The 14,066-nt window shown below is 44.4% G+C and overlaps 1 protein-coding gene across 1 annotated transcript; it reads right to left on the reverse strand.

Moving 5' to 3' along the window:
• Window positions 1-1,100: 1,100 nt before the first annotated feature.
• Window positions 1,101-13,620, reverse strand: LOC149332213 (regulator of microtubule dynamics protein 2-like). The gene is made up of 7 exons (XM_089557151.1): window positions 13,202-13,620; window positions 11,577-11,809; window positions 10,409-10,545; window positions 9,365-9,541; window positions 8,052-8,102; window positions 7,018-7,098; window positions 1,101-4,610 (listed from the first exon to the last, which is right to left on the reverse strand). Exons 1-7 carry the CDS (start codon window positions 13,477-13,479, stop codon window positions 4,539-4,541), a joined length of 1,029 nt encoding a protein of 342 aa, XP_089413277.1. The 5' UTR covers window positions 13,480-13,620; the 3' UTR covers window positions 1,101-4,538.
• Window positions 13,621-14,066: the final 446 nt, after the last annotated feature.

Genomic DNA, 14,066 nt, shown 5'->3' on the forward strand with positions numbered 1-14,066 from the left:
ATTCTGTCAATGCAAGTCAACTTCAATTTCTGCTCAGTGTCCCTTAAGGTGCAAATTTCAGGCACCGTTAGGTTTTATCCGAAAACAAAGGGGCCTTTTATACTACAGCCACTCTACTTGGCCAGCACTGGATGATGAACTTAAATATGTCATGTGGTGTATGGAATGCAGCCTGCACAACAAACATGAAAGCCACTGATTCAGAGCTATGCAAAGCAGTGAAGCTGAGTAGAATTGTTAGATTTTAAGGCGTCCATCAGTGTAAATGGAGGAATCCTTCCAATACATGTACACACACATACATTCTTATAATAATGCTTAAAGGGCAACTGAAAACGTCTTACAATTGGACGAGTTTAAAGGGGTCCAATGTGTGAAACTTGCAGGCAAAAAAAAAAAAAAGTCTTTTTGTGCTAGAATTTGAAATGGCGACATAATCATCGAATGAAGTCGCATTGGTGTTCACGCTTCACCACAGTGCACAGCTTCGGGCAGGGGCAGTAGTGATGACTTAAGTATGGCTACGCTCTGTTTACAGTGAAGGAATGGTTGCTTGAAGAAAGCAACACCAATGAGGGTAAAGCAAACAAGTCGTTGTTTGGCGGCATTGTACGACGCACAGCATCATGTGGGTGAACATAGCGGAAACCTTAAATTTCGGCAGCAGTGATGTAAATGTGAGATTCTCCGCACTTCGCCGGAGCAGTGAGGAGAAGCCTGAACATTGTTGCTGTTTTGGTTTGTGGGGTTTAAAGTCCCAAAGCAACTCGGGCTATGAGGGATGCCGTAGTGAAGGGCTCCGGAAATCTCGACCACCTGGGGTTCTTTAACGTGCACTGACATTGCACAGCACACGGGCCTCTAGGATTTCGCCTCTGTTGAAATTCGATCGCCGCGGCCAGGATTGAACTCACGTGACTTCACCTGGAAGCTTCATACATTCAAATCCTTGAATCATCTGGAATTCTCAAAAACCATTTCAACTTGCCTTCAATGTACCGCCGTGTCATACCATGTTGGCCATACCATTTCCTTAATAGTGGAACGTCGAGTGCGTGCAGCAGAAAACAGTAGATTTTACGAACAAGCAGAACAGAGAGTGGTATTACACCATTTTATTTCTGGAAAATGTGGAGCAAATTCAATGACAGTCAGCCTATATTTCCCATACTGAAACTTTAGAAAATATAAAAAACACGGCAATTTCACGTGCAATGTGATCCCTAATGCATCAGATCTCTTTGGCAGGGCATTAATGGTCTTAATGTTCACACTGCTCACATCAAGACATAAAAAAAATTAGAACTTGCAAGCAAGCATAGCCACCATGGATGTGTTGTTCCCTACATCTTTTTTTGTCACATTTAAACTACTGTTTTTTGGTATGGGGCACTACAAGAGAAACAAATATGCATAAAATTTACATGCTGCAAAAGAAAGCTGTCCGTTACATTGCCAATGTTGACTACCATGCCCCTACTGATCACTTATTTTCACACTACCAGATTATACCAGTCCATAGCTTGTACCGATATTACTTAGCAACCAGATACAAGAAATCTCTACAACATAATAATTGAGCCTTTCTAGACTTGACCTGCCTCACTCAAACTGTACCGGCTTATACCCTGCGCAATACAGAAAAATGGTTTATTCCTTTTTGTCGCACCAACTACGGAAATCAGATGCTACGTTACAATATGCCACACTTATTAAACCAATTACAGTCCATGAATATCAATATTTCCAAAAGCAGCTTGCGCGAAATTAAAGCCTTTAAATAAGCAACAAAACGTTGTTAGCTATATTCTTTTTTTTTATGATGTATGAAATATTTTGTATGTATAACTGTGTCTGTGTAAAAAGTTTTGTCTCTAGCGTTTGACTGATCTTCCAATGTTTTTTGCTGTATGCCATGTAAAGGGGGGTCCGGGGGTCCCTCAAGTGATCTGCGATCACTTTTTACCCGGACCTACCCACATCTATGATGTAAATAAACAAACTTCAAACTTCCCTACATGTGTTGTTCCCTACATCTTTCCATTTTGACACTGCGCTGACGGCTTTTTAGCACAGTTAATTTCAAGCTCGTATTCCCAGGAATGTACAGTGCAAGCCATGCACAGCAAGACAATAATGTGGCAAGGCAGCTGGCACTCGGGAGTATAATATGCAAACACATGTCAGTAGAGTTTAAGACTAATCAGAAGTGAACGAGGGCCACTAGATGGTAACAAATGTTGACTCCTGGTGTACTTAACCAACATGTGCATTTTTGACTGCTTGAAAACTGGCCTGAATAAAGGTCTATACAAAAAAAGTTTGTGTTCACTATGAAGGCTGAAATTCTCTATTTTATAAAAATTCTGTTACACTGACTGTTACACTGAAGCTGTTCTGAATTTTTAACAAATCAACTTTTTCCATATTGTGCGATACAGAACCAGCTTCAATACAATATAGTAGAACCCATCTGTAGTCAAGTCACTTGGACCAGAAAAAATTGTTACCTCAGTTGTTCGTGATGGCGTGGCTCCGAGGATGCTGTATGTTGTAAAAGAAACTTAGAAATACCTTCCATCCTGCCCTTATCATCCCTTTATACCAGTTACATTTAATGTTATCACATTTTCGTTTTTGTTTTAGGACTTGCAGAAGTACCAAATTTACACGAATAAAATACAATGCAACTATGAAAATAACAAGAGTTTGATTCCACGTGAAAACCAAGGCTATGCGTGACCACGGCGTCATCTTCTGCGACCTCAGTGTCATATAAAAGGTAATAGTTAAACACGCGTGGTAAAACCACCCACGCAGAGCCGCCGCCGCTGCCCAATGCTGTGAATGCTCGCCCTTTTCTTCCCTTCCCTAGTCCTCACTGCACTTTTACTGTACTTCCTTTCTCTGTGGCCTGCACCACCTTCTTTATGCATTCATAGCTTACGTTACGTCTCTTTTTTTTTATCCCCATGTGCGTTGCACGCTTTGCCTCACAGCCCCAAGGCCTTCTAAAAGTTCGCTTTTCCTTGCAGCTCATGAGCTGCGTGGTTAAGCTACCTCGAAGAGTGTTGTTTTATTGTCTTCGTATCCGTCTGCCGCTGAATGTTGGTTTTGCAATTACACCGTTACATGTGTATAGCTCTGAGAAGTCCTAGACTGCGCACATGATGCAAGGTCATCATTCGGCAGAATTTACATTGTCAAGATCAGGCGCTGTTCACAATAGTCACTTTTCGATTAAGAATATCTTTACTACAAAATGTACATTCGTCTGTGGAAGGTGAAATTCGACCGCAGTTTCTCTTCTATATCCAAGGGTTATCAATATCAGAGTTTATTCTAGTGGGTTCCTACTGTACAAACATATGCAAGAATGTCAAGCATCTTAGGCAAACTGGCCTTTGTCCATATTTATTACAAACTTTTTAACGTGATCTCCATAAGATCCAAACAACCTCTCTACCTCGCTGCATACACTGCATTAAAACCACTGTGAACTGCAACAGATAACACTTTCCATTCAGTTCTAAACCTGAAATTTGCTCCATTGGCTTGCACAGTCAAGGTCTTAGGAGGTCGCACAGACTTACTTTCAAGTAGCCTATTAAAATATGCACACTCAATGGTGCATATCGTTATCGCTGTTCAAGCAACCTTCTCCAGTCTAAATTGCCTGCAAGGCAAACTGGCGAACATCAAGTGGTCCAAAAGGTCAATCACCTTCTGACCATGAAACTGCCGTCGGTTCTCCTGCAGTCTTGGTGACAAGCATCAAGTAAGCGCAAACACTAAAGTAGCAGCCATTATATTGCCACGTATCATTGTGACAATATCTTACTGTCGTGTGTGGTACAACCATTTCTGTGATCGCAAACACTAAAGTAGGAGCCATAATATCTTGCTCACTGTCGTGCGCGTACGACCATTTCTGTGTATGCCTTTCCCCTTCACAACAGTAATACATGGGTCACAAGCATAAAGCGCAAGTGAGAACCGGGATAACAAAAAAAAAAGTAACATCGTAATAATGACAACCATCCTCTACCCCAGCTAGGCTCAAATATTAACATATAGTTGACTTCCCAGCACCACTTGTCAAAAACATCGTTGTCACATATACTAGTATATTAGAATGAACAAAAAAATAAAGAGCCGCACAAACGAGCACTACGCTCACTGGAGATGAGCACAAGTTGAGGCGTGCTAGTGCCTGATGTCCATCGATGCCTGTACGACACAGATCCTGACGTAGTTATGTCCTTGGCAAGACCACAAGGCTCGAGATGAGTAAACTGCGAGCAAGTACCAATGCAAAATTCGGTAGCTGCTACGCGTAACATACTTGTAACAACCTTCCGCCACGGCTACCCCAAACAGTTATGCTTATAGTCTCATTCTGATAACAAGAGGTATGGCTCTACAAGACAGCAAAGAGGACGTTCGTGCCCCTTCACGTCAGCAGTCCAGCTTCCTGGGTGTGGAATGGCATTCAACCAGAGTCCCTGCAAACAAGGCTGCAGCCTTCACCGTCTTGTTCACGGTCGGTAAAGTCGGTAACGCTGGTACTGCTGTTGAAGGTTTTCTAGTTCCTTCTGCACGTTGTCGTCCTGCAAATCACATAGACTTTATTACACAGGAACCTTGACATGATTTTAGTAAGGCAATAACTCTGCAAGGACAGCAGCCTTCGTATTTGCTTGGCTAACACACACAATACAGGGTGTTTCACCTAAGACTTTCTGCAATTTTTAAAAATAAGCTATTTGAATTAGGTGCGCGCTTTTTCTGGCATAGCATTGTCAGTGGTGTACTACATCATCATGCAGCTAAGACGTGCTAACTAGCAGGCTTGTTAACCAATATTTAATAGTTAACTTTTAAACTATTACCGTTGGGCTCCTTAATTATTGAGAGGCATGCAGCCCACCGTAAGTAATACCCATATCAGTTTTTAGAATTTCGAAAACGCGGTTACCCTTGGTGCTGTGGCCCAACAAATTTCGCCTACATTGCGCCAAAATACATGCGGTTTGAGAAGCTTGCAGGCAAAGCAACCTCTCCAGTGAACTTAACTCGTAGAGATAGCCAAAATTTGTTGGGCCACAGCGCCGAGGATAATCGGGTTCTCGAAATTCTAAAAACGGATATGGACATCACTTATGGTAGGCTACATGCCTCTCAATAATTAAGGAGCCCAGCGGTAATAGTTTAAAAGTTAACTATTAAATATTGGTTAACAAGCCTGCTGGTTAGCACGTCTTAGCTGCATTATGATGTACTACACCACTGACAATGCTATGCCAGAAAAAGCGCGCATCTAATTCGAATAGCTTATTTTTAAAAATTGCAGAAAGTCTTAGATGAAACACCCTGTATATGAAAAAACTGCCTTTTTAGCTGAGCTGAAAGAACATTTTTCAGAAAGTTTTAGGCTAACAAGTTTTAAGTTAAACAAGAAAGCAGTAGTGTACTCTTGCTAGTTGCACTGCTGTGATCAAAAAGGCAAACTAAATTCATCAAGTTACGAGTTCCTTGACTATGGAAAAAAAAGCACCCATTTCAAAAGGAAGTGGAACTAGAGAAAATTCAGGGGGGCACTTTGTTGACCTAAAGTGTGGTGAGGCGAAAGCCTTAAGTGCAGTGTTGCTGCTTGTGTCACTGATGTGTGGTTAAGATGTTAAGCTTCGCCTCTTAAAGGGTGGAACACCACAGCGTCTTGCAACGCTGCCAGGGAGTCTTTGAGGAAAGGAAATGCATCTGTCTCCATACCCCATCCATATCTCGGGTGGACACCTGAACCTCGCCATAAGAGAAGGGAGGAAGATGGGAGTGAACCAGGAAACTTCACTAGAGGCGCCCTTGTTTATTCGAAACCATCAAGCTGGCATGGCGGTAGCGTGCTCGTCTCCCACTCCGGAGACCCTCGACCAATTCCCTACCCGGTTTTATTTATTTACCTGGTGTGACTAGAAAGGTTAATTAGGCTAACTGGTTGGTTAGCTAATTAACTAAACTAAGTCCCATTTACTTGGAGCATCACTATACCATCCCATTAATTGGTTGCATGGTTACTGGCCAAAGTACAATTGGCCCCCTTTGAAATTCGCGCACTGTGATGTCACAACCATTTCGACCAGTTGAAACAAGGTCAGCGTAGCTACGGCGGCCACCCGAGGTCTCGCTTTGGCTGTCGGAGTGTTGCTTTCACAACAAAATGAAATGCTCAGGAGATGTGTTTACGGGCCCACTGCAGCTTTGTTCTATGCTACTAACAGATATGAGAGAAGCCAACAGCCACAGAAACCAAGGGGCACAGGGGATTTTTAATTAATTTATTTATTTTGTGGTGTTGATCAATTTATATTACTGAATATGTTATCACTTAAAGCTAATTGATTAGAAAGCAGAAGAAAAAACAACCACATGCCGCCGGTGGGATCCGAACCCACGACCTCCGAACTACGCGTCCGGTGCTCTACCGCTGAGCTACGGCGACGGCTGTCTGACCTTCTGCTTTCGGGGGTATTTATGTTTACAAATAACCTAACCTTGGGAGCGTTCACCAGCGCCACCCACGTTCTTAAGCAGCGGACGTAGCACATCCTGAGTTACCGCTGATGTGACGTAGAACGTCATCGAACGGCGAGGGTGGAAGCTGTGTGAGAACCCTCTTATGCTTCCTAAGGCATCAAGGCTGCCAGAACCGAGGCCCTCGTTAAGCAATTAAGCAGACGAGGAAAGGGGAACGAGGGGCTCGTTATAAATATGAGAGAAGCCAACAGCCACAGAAACCAAGGGGCACGGGGGATTTTTAATTTATTTATTTATTTTGTGGTGTTGATCAATTTATATTACTGAATATGTTATCGCTTAAAGCTAACTGATTAGAAAAGCAGAAGAAAAAACAACCACATGCCACCAGATGGCATTTCCACTAACAGATGGCATTTCACAGAGCCACATATACACACACAAAAAAAGGGTGCAAACGTGCTGCCAGGCCAGAATGCTTACACCAGGATCCACGCAGGGAAGTGCTGCAGCCCGGTCAATCCACGCCATGGCGGGTCCGTAGTTCCCCTCGCAGATGTAAGTCTGGAAATGGCAACACAAGCAAGCACAACATGAAGAAAGACAGAGAGAAACGCACATCTAAGAAACGGAAAGGCATGGAAATTTGCATAATGGCGCTGGTATGTAAAAATTAATTTCCACGCCCATCATTTTGGACCGACACTTTTCCTTAAAAGATCACATGACGAACAAAAGTGACTGGCTTGACTGTGCTCCACTCAGTGGGCACATGCAGAATGACCTCTGTGGCTAATGACTGTCCTTCTATTGCTCACTGCCTAGTCACTGCTACCTAATAATAGTAATAATACCGTAATTATCATAGTACAGGCACCATACAGCTTTAGCCGTGCCAAAGGAAGAAATCAGGTTGAATGGCAGTGAATAACAGATTGAGGCATCGCGGAGGTACGCAAAAAAAAAGTTATACAATGCCTGACAAGAACTTGTTATAAATTCTCTGGCAACCTTGAACAGTGCAGACACAGCCACATTTTATCGGTGCTCTTTCTGTTGAACGTATACTATATACAAGTGTTGTCCACTATGCACATATCGTGCCAAATTTATGTCTGTTGATTTCTCTCTACTCGCACTGACAGGAGTGCAACAGCAATGGCAGGCAGCATGTTGCTTGGCAAAGTGAATGCTTCCAGCCGTGGTTGCCATTTAGTGCCCGGCAAAAAGCCGCAATGACGACTAGCAGCCCTTGTGGTAACACTGGTATGGTGACGCACTGCGAAATCGACCTACTTGGCATACGCCCTGCAATGCCACCAAAGTGATTGTGTCGAAAAAGAATGACTAAAGAACACGCATAAATTTGGTTGGCAGAGCTGATTAGTGTACCAGAGGCACGGGCTTGGTTCTGATCTCAGTCTGCATCATGGCCTCATCGGGACTCATCGTCTGTGCACTTAATTGAGACAAAAAGCTTCGGTGGACGTCTCAACAAGAGTTGTGCTACAGCTTACCTTTGCAATGTAGAGCAGGTTTTCCTTCCACCCAGGCCGCAGCTTGTCCGCCTGAGTAGTAAACGATCATTCTTTCACACGTGCACAGTGAGCAGCAAGTTAGCACTTCGAACTGCCTATTTTCACCATCTGATAAACATTATATTTCTTGCTAGCAACAAATGTTTTGGGCCTAAGCAAGTCAACCAAAAGAATGATGAACTGAAGTGGGAAGCATGCTAAGCCAGAAGAAATAAACCAAATTAAACCTAACTACCTTACCATTTTCAGAAACAGTGCAGTGTATATATGTGTGACACATCAAATACTGAAAAATAAGAGTGCATACCTTTTTACATGATTCACTCAAGGAACAGTTAGATACAATGACTAAGTAATGCGTAGCACTATGCCAATGCTACTGAATGCAGCTGAATAACGATCCACTATCTTATTTACATAAGAAGGTGCAGAAGATATGCCCAAAATCTGAACTTGCAGAGTGCACAAGTACTAGTGTTGCAAAGCTGCCTTCAAGCTGCAATGGCTTTTTGTCTCATATTATCCATAATCTTCCCACTGTTTGTTTAACAGCACGATTGCAGTTGCTAACGGCATTTTTATGAATGTCATTTCTGCAACTAATTATATTTATTTCGCGAAGGGGCACAGGTTTTTGTGAAGCCGTAACTTTGAAGATTTCCACCTGTGCTCCGGACTCTGCAACCATTGCCAAATAAGGGTTGGCTTGTTTTCATTAAGCTTCACAGAACTACAAGAAATACGACAAATATCACTTATTAAGCTACAGCAAAGAAAAGACGCAAGGGAAAGAATCCACACACCGTTGTAGTGCTCAAGGATGAGTCGGCAGCAATCTTGTAACCCATGAGTGCCTATTTGCCCAAACATATTTTATGTATATCTTTTAGTATACAGAAAACATTACACATCACTGACTTCTTTCATTTGATATGGCAGCTTACCTTATATTTCTGACAAAGACCCTTGATTACCTTCAGAGTATGGCTATAATCAGTGTTGTGCTTTTAGTGCACTGCATGATTGAACATAAACCCTAGATTTACTTCCTTTACTCAAAGAGCAGAAGCCAGGCCTAAAAACAGCTTGGCAGGGTCCTAAACAGCACAATTAAATCGGCCCAATATTGGAAACGTATCGGCAAAGGTTGGTCTAACAAAGGCCCAGAGTGACACTGTACATTTGCAATACTGGGCTGATTACCCAACAGTAGATCAAAGAGAAACCAACTTTCACATCAACAAGCCCGCGCATGCAATACGGAAGAACGTAATACTACAGGAAACGCTCACCTCCTGCAGATGGGCCCGGGCTTCCTGCACGTTTGATTCGGGCGGCCGGCTGTAGAGGGCGGCCGCCAGCTTCCGCTCCAGCCAGGACAGTGTCGCCACCTCGAGGCTCCACCGGCCCAGCATGTGGTGCAGTGTTGGGTCCTGTGGCTTGAGCCGCACGGCCGTGTCCACGTGCTCCTGTTGCGAGCGGAAAAAACAAAAAGAATGGAAGTCAAGCACATTTCGCTGGAAAACTGCAGCCTTTACAGCCGGTCCCCCGTAACAAAATGCAAGCTATTGAGATAAATATGTGTTGCGTCCCCACAATGAATGATGCCAGAGCGTGGAATGCTGATTCCTTACTCTTAACAACATAGCGGACAGAACAAACAAAAAAACGATGGACGATCTAGTGTGGTTAGGCCTAATGAAAATTAAGTGTGCTCGCATTTCAGTTTCGGTTCGATGTAAGAAGGCAACGTTATAGTGGTGTGTTTTGGATCCATTGAGCATAGATGGAAATTGATGAAGACGATGGCATCCAAAACACAGCATGGGAGACTTGTAGTTAAATGTGCAGCGATGATGCAGTGGTCTAAAGCAGTGACCAGCAAAGCTGGTCTGCTCACGCCGCCGCGGGTTCAAAACCCACTTGTAGCCACAATGTTTTACATAGTTAGCTATATAGCCTGCTGGCAGGCTGCTATCTTTCCACCCTGGCAGATGGGCAATCTGCCATAGGATTCGGACAAACATCAGCAAGTGAAGTTATGAAGCAAATATTTCAGAATTAGACAAACTTTTTAGTGCGGTTTTAGAGACACATGTTGCGCATAGTGGCATTACGCACAAATAAGATTTTCCTGTGGACAAGGTGTTAAAAACAAAGGTTTGCTCAACACTTCCTGAACAAGAAGGGTTTTCTGGCGGGCTAGTTGGTGCTTGTCGTTCATGATTAAACTGCGCTCTGTGTGTACGTGTTTTCTGTCTGATCAGACACTCCAGCAACACCATAAGGTGACCTTCGATTAGCTGCTAGAGGAGTGATCTATGCTAGGAGCGTACCTTAAAGCGGTAGCCATTCTCAATCTTCTCCTGTGAGCCAACGTACTCCGACAGCGCACCCAGTGTGATGGCGTACCACTTGTGGGCCTCGGGACTTGACTCGTCTAGCCGCAAGGCTTGCTCGGCACGTGCAAATGCTGGAAAAGGCATGCGACACACCATGACTTGCACCAGGTACATTCGTTACAAGCAGAATATGCATTAGCCAAAATGCGAATGTTAGTCAAAACACACAATATTAGCAACATTCATCCAACTATTCATGAAACATAGTGGCAGAGGTGGCCATTGTGCACGCTGTCCATCGTGTAGGGAAAATCCTGTTCCCAGCCAAGCGCTCCTGTACACAATTAGCATCAATCTGGTATATTCCAATTCAGGCTTACCAAACTGCATTAAGGTTAGGTCATGTGTCCACATCTGCCTTTAGATAAAACAGAAAACTTGGTATTGAGATTTTCAATTTATCTAAGCACAAATTAAGATTTTGGGGAACCGCGCTGAATCTTGCCAGATATTATGCCCTTTCTGCTACCCTAACTGCTTATAAATACGTAACATAACCTGCCTTTTGCTGGCTGAGAACCCTAGCCGAAAATACACTGGCCTCCAATTCCACAGGTCATATGACACTCCAGAACCCTTCATGTCAAGTTACACTGCACTGCAGTGGCAAAATATGCAGGGGCCTTCTAGCTACCTTCCAGCAAACTTCTTCAAATCCATTGTCTTTGTGGTTTCAGAAAAATGATAGAGCCCTCTAGATGGAGCCTCAAACTAATTCTATGAAAGATCAAACAATCAGGAAGTACTGTTATCAGTTTATGAACTGTATAAAAAGACACGGAAACCAGCAATTTTGCATTTGGTGATTTCACTAGCTTCTCGCCCGAAACCTTACTGCCTAGTTTCCAGGGGCCTGTGTACTGTGCGATGTCAGTGCATGTTAAAGAACCCCTGGTGGTCGAAATTTCCGGAACCCTTCACTACGGCGTCCCTCATAGCCCGAGTCGCTTAGGGATGCTAAACCCTAATAAACCTAGTTTCTTGTGCTTCACTAGATGAGACAAGGTTTACCATAACACTTCATCAAGAGTATTATTTACCACTTGGAGACTACGGAACAGCTCTCTGAATGAACAGGCCAAACGTGACCATGGAACATTACCTTGACGGGCGAGCTCCTCCTTGCCACGGCCAGACTTCAGCTGCAGGCCGCACAAATGCGATGCCTTGGCAAGCCGCCAGTAGAAGCCAGCTGAATCAGTGTACTGTGACTCGCGGGCCAGCATGCTATCAAGCAGTGCCTGCTTGTCGCCCGGCCTATCCAGAGCACCGTCGAGGGTCTCAAGCCACCCAACATCCCCGGCCTCACGCAAGCCCGTCCACGAGGCATCCTCACTGCGGGTAGCAACAAATCTTCGTCTCACATGTTGCTGAGCCAGCTTATCGGGCATGGTCGGAGTTACAAGAGCATGAATCTAGACACAAAGAAGGACAAAAACACTCCGCAAGCAGCATGTACAGAACGTGGTACATTTTCGCATTTGTGTCTTGTCTCTAAGGTTCACACAGTGTTAAGTAGCAGATTGTTCCACACTGTCGTATTTTTGCCGGTTTTGTAGACCAAATGTAGGCAAATACATATAGTTTGCGCAAAACAATAAAGTAGTTTAGTTTAGAAAGGGTAGCTCGGCAGCTCTAATTACAAAAACTTACCACAGATGTCAGGCGTAACCTAGTTTTTTGTTGTTGTTGTTGTTGCACAGAGCTATGTGATGTTTCGCTATAAAATGCTGAGCATTTCAAGCTTACACCTACACTCGGAAAAAGAGGGACCAGAATTTCTAACTCATTGCGAATCCTTGCAGTGCAATCTGGCAATAGAATATAAGACGAAGGTCCCACACTAGTCAAGTTCAAGAGGACGTTTCTTTTGATTTAGGGCCAATGTATATGTACGTCACATTGTTCAGATTAAGAAGGTGAAGTTATGCAATTCCATAGTGCTAGTTCTCTGAACATAGCTCCCAGTACATTTTCCGTTAGACAGTGATCCTACTGCCTTGCGTTGCACTGCGTGAAAAATCATTAAAAGGTTCCACAGCATTTTGATTATGGAGAGCCACAGATGCTGATGATGCATATCATTAAAAAGGCGACAGTGCACACATGCAAGCAAGTATTATTGTGTGCATGTGCAAATTTACTGCGCTTTTATTTTTGTTCTAGTATGCAATTTAATAAGACAGCATCCATATATCTACAGGATAAGGGGTCCAGCCGTCCTGACAAGCACAAGTCAATGCTGAAGCCTTTACTTAAATTCTCATACACTGCGCACAGCTCTCGCTCTCTTTACAAAACCTGTATGCATGTTACAGGCTTGCGCATGCGTCACGTAGCGTTACAATGCAGTTAGCAAAGCCTATTTAGAATTTGGAGCACTGGCGCAGAAATAGGACAAAAGATAACGCATCCAGCCTCTTGTTTGCCAACAACATTAAGACCGAGCGATCCGTAAGAAGGCGACTAAAGTGAACTAGACTAGAGGCGACGCTACCGGTTTTAGAGACTACCTGTCGCCTTGCTCTGCCCAGGTGACGATGCCGGCGCTAGCGACAGCGCGGCGTCGGTTTGGTTTCGTGTTTTGTTTCCAGCCCGCATTTCCTGTTTCCTGCAGCAATTATCCGCCCAATTGTGAGCCGATCTCGCGATGTATCCTCACGGCGTGCAACCCGTATTCGGATGTCGGTAATAATAAAAAAGCGAGTTGTCAGAAGCACCACTCACACGTCAGTGAAGTCGTAGTACTCGTCCTCTTCGTCGTCCTCGCGCTGCGACTGCTGCAGGGGCTGCGTCTGGGACTGGAACGGGGTCTCGCGTCTTTCCTCTGTTTTGAGCTGCTCGATCTGACGCCGCAGTTCGGCGATGCTGCCGGCCAGGCTGGTCAGTTCGCGGCTCACGGTGCGGTTGAGTCGGTAGTAGAGGTAGATGCCACTGATGCCCACCACGACGCCCGTGCCCAGGGCGGCGAGCATGGTGAGACGATCTCGCACTAGGCCGTCCATGTTTTAGGGACGCGCCTTTCCTTGGCTCCGGGTGACACACTTTTTTCCGGCGCCTCTTTCCTCCTAACCAGAAACCACCAGGGCAGCGGCCGCGCAGCAGCTGACCGAGACCTCGAAATGCTCGCATTGTAAATGCAGCTCGGGATCGGCTTGGCTGGCCTGGCATTGGCCTTGAAGCCACCGCCGAAGCCAATTTAGAAACCGGCTGTCTGACGTCGTCCCACGTGACCTTCTAGTTTCGTTTTTCTTTCCTGCGCACACTTCAGTGGCATAGCATAGTTTAGCGTGCGCTTTGTGTGGAAACCCCATTATGCAAACTGAGGTATGATTGGCATGATCATGGCGAGAGCATACAAGCTACGCTTACAAGGGTATGGCAAAAAGATCATAAGCACCTGACGTTTCATCGCACCCTGTCGTTTTAGTTCTTTGTGGCGGCAAATATGAACTTACGCATGGTCTACTGTAGCCCATAGCTTGCCGTATCCATGGTCTCTTCGTTGCTTTTTATTTGAGTCCTGTTTTTCATCTGCGTAATTTAATGCAATTTGTTGTTCTCGCTTCGTTCGTTGATTATAGCCAAAACG

The sequence above is a fragment of the Amblyomma mixtum genome, chromosome 8 (assembly GCF_055824585.1).
Source record: "Amblyomma mixtum isolate Tamu chromosome 8, ASM5582458v1, whole genome shotgun sequence".
Lineage (NCBI taxonomy): Eukaryota > Metazoa > Arthropoda > Arachnida > Ixodida > Ixodidae > Amblyomma > Amblyomma mixtum.

Coding starts and splice junctions, on each gene's coding strand:
- LOC149332213 (XM_089557151.1), bottom strand. CDS start 13,479: ATGGACGGCCTAGTGCGAGATCGTCTCACCATGCTCGCCGCCCTGGGC. Junction 11,810..13,201: donor TACTACGACTTCACTGACGT/GTGAGTGGTGCT, acceptor TGCTACCCGCAG/TGAGGATGCCTCGTGGACGG. Junction 7,099..8,051: donor ACCTGCTCTACATTGCAAAG/GTAAGCTGTAGC, acceptor TGCCATTTCCAG/ACTTACATCTGCGAGGGGAA.